A 10,412-nucleotide genomic window follows, 5' to 3' on the forward strand; every position below is an offset into this window, starting at 1 on the left:
TGTTTTTTCCACTATGGGAGTGTGGTATTTGTGGGACTCCAGGTTGTTTGCGGCTCCTCGGACTGAAGAAGTCCTTCGGATGAAGGTCGAAACGTCTCACCAACAAAAGAAACCACCCAGATCTCATAAGAGATTTAGGAAGAAAACAATTCATCAGTTTATACTTTTCTGCTTGAGCAAAGAATGTTTTTGGGAAAGAATCAACTTTTTAAAGCATGTGACTCAATCGTTGTCCAGCAGGATCTCCGTGTTTATTTTCAAACCCAACAACTTTATTTTCAGTTTCTCTTGTGAATTAAAAAAAAAAATCCTGGTTTCTTTGTCCAATTACTGCTGGTTTGACTAAAGCAGGAAAGAAAATGTTCATAAATACATGTGAGGCAGACATGAGCTTAATAATAAAATGAAAAAAACAAGAGCTTGACCACTGCTCTTTTACATAAGGCTCTTTTATTCATCGTTGCTTTATTAAATTCTCAATAACTACAGCTGCGGCTCAGGTTGAGGCTTTGTTGGTTGGATGAACACAGAAATGGGGAAAAGTCGAACAACATCACAAGGAGAAGTGAAGGGAAAGCGTTCAGGCTGCCCCAAACTGCTGATTTCTGCTCAGTTTAACGGGTCTTGAATTGCACAGATCAAATTTACACCAGAGTTGGACTTAAACATTTCCAGCGAACTACACGAAGCACACTCGAGTGCACTTTTGTTCTTCTTACATCGCAAGTGACAATATTGCACAACTAAAAGGTTCAAATGGACATTTGCAACCGTTCTGCACATTTCAACACAGGAAGGTGTCTTTTGAACCAGGCAGGTTAGTAAAAGGTGAAGATAGTTTATTGCACCCCTCAGACATATTAAACTGTGGTTTAGCACAAAATGAAGGCAGTGAACAACTCTGCTCGTGTATTTTCTTGTATTTATTCTGCACGTTGAGCTTCCCTTAACTTAAATCTAGCTATGACAGCGTTCAGGGGCAGCTTCACCTCCACTCAAGTGAGCGGAGGCATCTTGTTGCTGAATCATGTGATGACAGTGGGACCGGTGCGTCCAGTTCTTTCATGGAGCTGAGAGACTTTAAGGGCGATGTCTACCAGAGGAGCCAGCATCACCTGGACACAGAAATAACACAAAAAACAATCAGGATTTTTGTTTGGATTGTACACAGCAGGACTAGTTTTTAAGAGTCAGCTGACTTGATGTTATAAATATGATGACTTTTTAAAATTTTATTTAATTTCTGGATAAATGTACTCTTGTTTGTCATTATCTACCAGCTAAGCAGGGTTAGCTTAAATCAAATCAGCTGAAAATCCTTCCCTGCAGGATTGTTTTCTGTCAAGAATCTGAAGCAATCTGTTTCTGCTTATCACTTTATTCACGGTGCTGGAGCTAGAAGGAGGATAAAGTATTGGAGTAGAACTTTTACTTTTACTCTCCCCCACCATTTTTTCTCTGTTTCACGTTCTGAATCACCTCCCTGTCCACACCAGTCAAAACCACTTTATAAAGTGTTGAGCTGGAATATGTGCTCTCCACGCACCCCCCTGTGCTGTTTCTCTTCATACATGCCCTGATAAGCTGTCAGAACTCACGTTTTGGCCAAATGTCTGCATCATCATCTGATGTTGAATAAAACTTGAAAGGAACAGATTTTAAAGAGAACCCCCACCCAGTGAGAGCTGGCAATCCTGCAGACCACAAATGAGTTCAGATTTGGGACTCATGAGTAAACCTCCCTCTGCTGTAATCTGGGCAGATGACACAGTATATTGTCTTTTTACTTCCATTTCTAAATGATGATATAGAAAAGTAAAAAAAAAGTTTCTATTGGTCCGAGTCCCATTCATATTAATTTCCTGACTTGATCGTCTTGTCTTTGTTCCTCACTGAACTGAAACAGCTGGAGTCACTCCTTATAGCTCTGACCTGCGGATCCTGGTAAATTTTCTGGGCGTCGTTCTCGTAGCTGTCTATGTAGAGCCTGATGGTTGCTCCTGCGCTGCCTGTACCGCTGAGACGGAAAATTATCCTGGACCCATCGGAGAAGATGATCCGGAGGCCCTGAGAGAGCGCAAGACAGACACAGCGAAATAAAAACCATGTGGAGGTGTACGAAACGAGGAGCCATGACTCACACAGCCGTACACTTAGCAATGACTTAATAAGGTATTTAGACAACTTCCAGTTCCAATAATTTTATGTCAAACAAGAGAAATAGTATTTTCTGTAACAATGTGGTGTTAATGTTGCACGGTGAATTACTTAAAATAAATTTGCTGAAGCTGCCAATGAGTTGTTAAAGCCAAAAGAATCAGACTAGCTAAAAGCTAAAAATTAAAAAATATAGTACTAACAACTGAAAAGAACAAAGTGCAAGATTGTTAGGCAAATCCATCTAATCACTACCTAACAGCCAAGTAATAAAATACTAACTTAAAGCTAAAAGTGGCAAAAACTAACCAAATGGTTAAAACAAGTGAAAGGTAAGACTAAAATAGCTAAAAACTAAAAATAGCTAAATGTAGGGTCAAAACTAAATGTATCAAAATGCTAGCTAAAAGTAAAAAGTAGAGCAAAATGGTATTAAAATACAAAAAATGATTTAAAAGCTAAAAGTAGCAAAATCCTAGCTAAGAGTAGCAAAACACAAGCTAAAATTAACAAAATTATGTTTTAAATGAGTAACATTTTGACATGCAAATGGTTCAAAAAAGATTTTTTCACAATAAATAAATAAATAAAAAATAGAAGAAAAGAAAAAAGTGAAACAGGATCATTATTGTGTGAATCCTGAAATAGCATTGACACAATAATGTGGGATCAGCCTAAAATAATAAACCATCCCTCAAATCTGAGTGCGAGCATAAATCTTTCACCAGATATTGTACAAGTAATGAACAACACTTCTTACCTGGTTCTTAGACACACTGCCATCCACCGGGTCTGTATAGGCAAAGTTGTCCGCAACAGCCACCACATAAGTCTTATCACCTGATGAGAACTGCTTTCCAACAAACGCTGGGTCAGACATTTGTGCCTCTAGATCCTTCATCATCTTGTTAGCAGGATCTGAGTCAACCTCCTCATAGTCGTACCTAGAAAAAAAAATTAGACTTTGTTGATACAAAGATCGAACCTGGAACTACTACTTCTGGTTTATGGATGACTTAAGAGTCAAAAACAGTCTGGAATGAGTGTCCAATCCTGGTCCTCGGGGGCCACTATTCTGCATGTTTTTCTTGCTTCCCTGGACTAGCATACCTGATTTGAATCAATGGGTGATTAACAGGCTTCTGCAGTACATGAAGAGGTAATTCAACCTTTGAATCAGGTGTTTTGGTGCAGGGAAACAAGTAAAACACGCAAGATCTCTCAAAGTGCTGCAGTTATCATTGTGGCCACTAGATGGCGCCAAAATAACATTTTAGAATCAAACGTTTTTACATCTCTAATATTCTAAACATCCCAGCAATTAACAAATTCATGCCACTAGCAACATGGAGATCTGAGACTTGAACTTTTATTTTACAGAAGTCTCTACAGGCATGACTTCTGACCTGGTGAAAAAGTTCCTGCCGAATTTCTGCCAGTGATCCTTCATGATCTCCTCCACGCTTTGCTTCCTGGTGGCCAAGATTGATAACCACGCAAGCACGGCCCACAGTCCATCCTTCTCACGGATGTGATCGGAGCCTGGTTGATTAACAAAGTGGGCAGTGAGTGCAGGGAGTTAATGTAAGAGAGGTCACATTTTTTGGTGTAATCAAAGTTGAAGATTTGCCCTCACCAGTTCCAAAGCTCTCCTCTCCACACAGCGAGAGCTTCCCAGCGTCCATCAAATTTCCAAAAAACTTCCAGCCGGTTGGAGTCTCGTACAGCTGCATCTGCAGAGCTTTGGCCACACTAGAACAAATTTAAACGCGTTATGAACCTTAGTAGAAAAACGAATCTATGACTGGTGGCTTACTAAAGAAAACGTTTTAAACACGTATGTAAAATGGTTTCTACTTGTCAAGAGCTCCACTGGTGGGCATGCTGCGAGCCAGGCCTTTCACACCGGTCTTTTTGAAGTATGGGATGGAAGTAATGTTGGCGCCGATGACCGCCACAGAATCGGAGGGGTTCACAAAGAAGCCATGTTTGCCAAGTATCATGTTACGGTCCTGAGGAGGGTGCAAAACAAGTGGCACAGAGGGTTTTGTGTTAATCACAAACAGGATGCACTACGATCAGATTCCTGGGTCGTGGGAGCATTTTATTTTGTAGCAAATGACAGCAAAACTTTTCAGTGCTGCACATTTATAAAAAAAAAAACTGACTTTCATTTAATGAAAGCTGATGTCATTTTAGCTGCCACCCCTTGTCAACAATCTAGCTGTTTCTTGGTAGGAAAGGTTATAAAACTTACACCGTCACCATCAAAGGCAGCTCCAAAGTCATACTCTCCACTTTTCATGGTGTTGACCAGATCAGCAGCGTAAGTCAAGTTAGGGTCAGGGTGATGACCACCAAAGTCCTCCTGAGGGACACAGTTGACAGCCGAGTTGGCAGGAGAACCCAGCTCTTCACACACTATCTTCTTGATATAAGGTCCGACCACTGGAGGGAGAAACAGTGTCATTATTATTATTATGCCAAAAAAAAAAAAAAAACTATATAGCACCAGTACTCTAAAACAAAGATGATTCTATGTGCCCTTCCATACCTCCATGCATTGCATCCAGTCGAACTTTAATATGACTGGCTCCAGAGAGAAGGTCCTTCAGTGCAGCAAAGTCAAAAATGTCCCTCAGCATCTCAGCATAGGCTTCAACTGAGTCGACGATCTCCACTAAGAAATCCAGAGAAAGCGTGAACATTTTAGATGAATGTAAATGTCAAGATGAAGATTTAATTTTACGCTCGCACAACATAAACAAAAATCCCCTCAAGTCACATTATTGATTTATAAACTGTATCTAATTTCACAGTCTGTATGTTTCAAAACAGCACAAATAAAGAGGACAAAACTAAATTTAAAATATCTAGTCAATATCAATATCAATATATTAAAAAAATCTGTTACAAATAAAGTCCAGTTGTTTTTGTATTGAGCGCTTTTTGAATGCATCGTGTCCTGGATGACTGAGAAGCTTCACCAGCATAAATTTAAAATAGAAATTGCTGTTTGTTTGTTTTTTTTCCTGGTGAAGACAAGTTTTGTATTTACCAATAAAAGGCTTGAATGTGTCCACTTCAAAAGTCTGCTTGCTGATCTTCGACAGATCCACTTTGAGCTCCGGACAGATGTGATACTCCTGCAGGCTTTTGCTGATTTCAAATATTTTATTAGTGATGCCTTCAGGAGCAGGACCTGGGAACAGGACAAAAAAGTGAGGAGAAACTTCAAACACCGAATGAAACACAGATGAATAAACTAAATCCATAACAGTTTTTCTATTTTTAAAGTTTTGCATTATGAACATTTCTGTGCGAGCGACTGGAACTTAAAGTCTAAACTCATCTCACCTCCACTGGAAATATTGTACTTAATGCCAAAGTCCCCATTGGGACCCCCGGGGTTGTGGCTGGCTGTGAGGATGATCCCACCCACTGCCTTTAACTTGCGGATCACACAGGAAACTGCTGGGGTGGACATAATGCCATTCTGACCAATAACAAGATGATTAATCTGAAAAAAGAAGAGGAGAGCCACAGATTAATTCACACCTAAGAAAAATAAGTAGGTGAAACCTTGAAAAGACTAAATGATAGTTGGACAATGATCTGCTTCTCACCAGAGACAAGTAAAAACAAGTACAGTGTCTCATTATCACCATGCAGAACAAAAACAGAGTTTATTCCATCTTTACCACATTCTGCTTACTGAACTACTATCCTGCAGAGGAGGTTATACTAACTATGCATGTGCACCTTTAACCTTTCAGATTTTGAAATCAAGCAGTATCTCCATCTGGATTTGTTTTGAGTAAGCGTGCAAGCAGCAAGGTTCTGCAATTTAGTCAATAACACCATTACTCAATTTACGTCATTTCTTAACATGGACTAAAAATGACAATAATTGAGAAATACAGTGCTAAATGAGGGAACTTTCTTCCCAGTAGGTCTGATAGAGTCAGCGCAGGCCTTGTTGAGCCCTGTCTGATAATTTGCAAGTCTCTTCATTGCCAGCACTGATGAAAACAAAAGTATTAGATGTTTAAATGACCTGAAATCCAAAATTAAAGAAGATATAGCAATGCAGATTTGCAAATGACAGCTGGTGTCTGTATGACAACCAAAATGATCATATAATAAACATCTTTAACGCAAACATTCACATCTTTTTTCTGATTCAAATGGACATTTCAGCAAGCAACCCCCTTTCTTAATCCAATATTCTTACTATTAATATTTCAGATTTCGCTAAAATTTTTCAGTTGATGTCACATAAACAGTGAAAAGTGACACCATGCAGCTTATTAAGAATAAAGTTTGGGATTTTTGACATGTTGATTGTGGATAGAAAGAGAACACTTGATTTAAAATAAGATTTATCACCAGGGTAGCAACAAGCAAGCTTTGTTTACAAGAGTGTTGGTTTGAAATTTTTTTTATTGGTTTGGAGTGATGCCAAATGAGAATTTTAGCAATAATAAAAAATATATATCTACACTTCACAATGATGACAATTATCTGAAGCGATTGTGCAGTGCTAAAGCAGTAGGCAGAGAAAAAGTAATTTTTAATCAGAAAATAAGGGTTAAGACATTTTTATAAATTACACGTACCAGTGAAAAACATTAGTTCAAATGTGGATTAGGAAGATTATATGCTAATTTAGTGGGTTCACCAGATGGTGTCTTTATGGAGTCATTTTTATGCAAATCTCAATTATAGCATAAATGGATATTTTCACATTTTTTCACAGCAGAAAAATGGGCTCTTTTTGCCAAAAAGTTTTTATTTATTTATTTTTTCCCCAGCACAGAACATTTCATAACATTTCTCATGTTAGTTGTGAATTATGATTTTTACAATTAGAAATGCTACTTTAGAAGTAAACATATTTAATTTCGATTCAAATCTTTATTAAATGTTATTTCGACTTGGAGGAATACTATAAATAATTGATTTAAGACAAAAAATTAACAGACTGTGGTTTGATTATATGTTACAACGGTCTGCCATACACACATTGTACATACTGATGCAGGCTGCACGTCACGCCCCCCTGCTCACATGAAGAGACTTATCGTAAAGCTATCCGTTGACACTAAAAAACAGTTTTGCTTATTTTGTACAACTGCTAAGGACACAAGTGTGGGATTTTTTTTTTTTTAACTGAAAAATGTTTCGGGCTTCTTTGGTGCATTATGCTGCCGTGTCATCGTGTAAATGTCAAAGGTAAATCATGAAGGAGCAACATGTCCCAGCGGTCAAGCGTCAAACTGCACGGAAAACAGACGAGTTATTTAGCCACGCAGACCTGGCAAGAACAGTGGAGTTAATATCACTGAAGGCTAAACGAAACATTACAACCTAACAAGTAAGAGCAGGGATGTCTTTGACCAAAGGGTCTCCCACCTGGGAACGAGGGAAGAAGCGAAAGCTAACAATTAGCTACACTACATGTAGCATTAATGAACCCCATCACTGTTTACTTTAGTTCTTGTTGTTAGCATTAAGCTAAACAAGCGACTCAAGCTCCCTGCATGAGGTTGTGTAGACAATTATCTCAAACACAAACAACCTTGACAGCTCGGTTTCAACCTGCTAGCATGCATGCTAGCCCCGACGTGTTTGCACAGACTCACCCCGTTGGCTGCTGCGATCTGAACGATCAGCTGAATGGCGTCCTTCATGAAAAACCTCCCGTCTCCCCCCACCACCAGAGTGGCCGTCTGGCGCTCTGCGGGCTCCACGACGGAGATAATGCTCTGGATGAAGTTCTCCGCATAGTGCTGGTTCTGCTGGAACACCGTCACGCGCTTCCTCAGACCGCTCGTGCCGGGCTTCTGGTCCGTGTACGGCGTGGTCTTAACCGTGCTAATTTTCACCATTTTGACCCCTCGGAGAGAAAGAGAGCACCTTCGGTGGTCGACCCTTGTGCGGTCCGAGAGGGAGGTGAATGAGGTGACAGCCCAGCAGCTGCACGTTCACTACGGACACCTCCCTCCCCCTAAGCTCCGCCCCTCTGGTTAAAGGGACATAGCACCGCCCTGCTGTAATGCTCACTACAACAGATGTTTGCATATGTTGCAAATACTTTTCTGCATTGATGGCGCACTAATGCACCCATATACCATTAGCGAGGCAAGTTTTTGAACTGTGTGGGCTGACAAGAGGCTGGATTCCTCTTTAGTATGGAGGACGTGATGTCTGTGGTTTACAAAATGAACTTCTGCAGCTTAGTTTTGAGTCATAGAAATTATACAATTTTATAAGTCTACCATTTCATATTACCAATCTACTATTTCCATTTCATGTATTGTGAGCATAGTATGCAACATTAATACTTAATTAGTGTCCACAATACTAACACTACTATCCACAACCCATCTAAAATCTATTTTCACCCCCCCCCCCACAAAAAAAAAAAAAAAAAGAATAATGCTTGGATGTTTCATATTAGTAATCATTCAAATGTTTCATTGCATTTTGGAGAAAAACAAGCAAACAAAATATGTCAGAAATGCAGAATTTAATGTTGGCAAATATATATATATATATATATATACAGGTCCTTCTAAAAAAGTTAGCATATTATGATGAAGGTCATTATTTTCCATAATGTAATGGTAAAAATGAAACTTTCATATATTTTAGATTCATTGCACACCAACTGAAATATTTCAGGTCTTTAATTGTTTTAATACTGATGATTATGGCATACAGCTCATGAAAACCCAAAATGCCTGTCCCAAAAAATTAGCATATTTCATCCCACCAATGAAAGACAAGTATTTTTAATACAAAAAACACCAACCTTCAAATAATCATGTTCAGTTATGCACTCAATACTTGGTCGGGAATCCTTTTGCATGAATGTCTGCTTCAGTGCGGCGTGGCATGGAGACAATCAGCCTGTGGCACTGCTGAGGTGTTATGGAGGCCCAGGATGCTTCGATAGCGCCCTTAAGCTCATCCAGAGTGTTGGGTGTTGTGTCTCTCAACTTTCTCTTCACAATATCCCACAGGTTCTCTATGGGGTTCAGGTCAGGAGAGTTGGCAGGCCAATTGAGCACAGTAATACCATGGTCAGTAAACCATTTACCAGTGGTTTTGGCACTGTGAGCAGGTGCCAGGTCGTGCTGAAAAATGAAATCTTCATCTCCATAAAGCTTTTCAGCAGATGGAAGCATGAAGTGCTCCAAAATCTCCTGATAGCTAGCTGCATTGACCCCGCCCTTGATAAAACACAGTGGACCGACACCAGCAGCTGACATGGCACCCCAGACCATCACTGACTGTGGGTGCTTCACACTGGACTTCTGGCATTTTGGCATTTCCTTCTCCCCAGTCTTCCTCCAGACTCTGGCACCTTGATTTCCGAATGACATGCAAAATTTGCTTTCATCCGAAAAAAGTACTTTGGACCACTGAGCAACAGTCCAGTGCTGCTTCTCTGGAGCCCAGGTCAGGTGCTTCTGCCGCTGTTTCTGGTTCAAAAGTGGCTTGACCTGGGGAATGCGGCACCTGTAGCCCATTTCCTGCACACGCCTCTGCACGGTGGCTCTGGATGTTTCTACTCCAGACTCAGTCCACTGCTTCCGCAGGTCCACCAAGGTCTGGAATCGGCCCTTCTCCACAATCCTCCTCAGGGTCCGGTCACCTCTTCTCGTTGTGCAGCGTTTTCTGCCACACTTTTCCCACAGACTTCCCACTGAGGTGCCTTGATACAGCACTCTGGGAACAGCCTATTCGTTCAGCAATTTCTTTCTGTGTCTTACCCTCTTGCTTCAGGGTGTCAATGATGGCCTTCTGGACAGCAGTCAGGTCGGCAGTCTTACCCATGATTGTGGTTTTGAGTAATGAACAAGGCTGGGAGTTTTTAAAAGCCTCAGGAATCTTTTGCAGGTGTTTAGAGTTACGTCGTTGATTCAGATGGTTAGGTTAATAGCTTGTTTAGAGAACCTTCTCATGATATGCTAATTTTTTGGGACAGGCATTTTGGCTTTTCATGAGCTGTATGCCATAATCATCAGTATTAAAACAATTAAAGACATGAAATATTTCAGTTGGTGTGCAATGAATCTGAAATATATGAAAGTTTCATTTTTATCATTACATTATGGAAAATAATGACCTTTATCACAATATGCTAATTCTTTGAGAAGGACCTGTATATATATATATATATATATATAAATGGCTTCCTCTTTGCACTGTAGAGTTTCAGCCGGCAACGGCAGATGGCACGGTGG

The 10,412-nt window shown here is 40.1% G+C and overlaps 1 protein-coding gene across 1 annotated transcript; it reads right to left on the bottom strand.

Annotated features, from left to right (window-relative positions):
• Positions 1-432: 432 nt before the first annotated feature.
• Positions 433-8,118, bottom strand: pgm1 (phosphoglucomutase 1). The gene is made up of 11 exons (XM_037674529.1): positions 7,803-8,118; positions 5,515-5,677; positions 5,216-5,359; positions 4,712-4,837; positions 4,415-4,605; positions 4,015-4,169; positions 3,794-3,909; positions 3,564-3,699; positions 2,918-3,101; positions 1,933-2,067; positions 433-1,115 (listed from the first exon to the last, which is right to left on the bottom strand). Exons 1-11 carry the CDS (start codon positions 8,046-8,048, stop codon positions 1,026-1,028), a joined length of 1,686 nt encoding a protein of 561 aa, XP_037530457.1. The 5' UTR covers positions 8,049-8,118; the 3' UTR covers positions 433-1,025.
• Positions 8,119-10,412: the final 2,294 nt, after the last annotated feature.

This window comes from Nematolebias whitei, chromosome 3 (assembly GCF_014905685.2).
Source record: "Nematolebias whitei isolate Nwh7 chromosome 3, NemWhi1, whole genome shotgun sequence".
Classification (NCBI taxonomy): domain Eukaryota; kingdom Metazoa; phylum Chordata; class Actinopteri; order Cyprinodontiformes; family Rivulidae; genus Nematolebias; species Nematolebias whitei.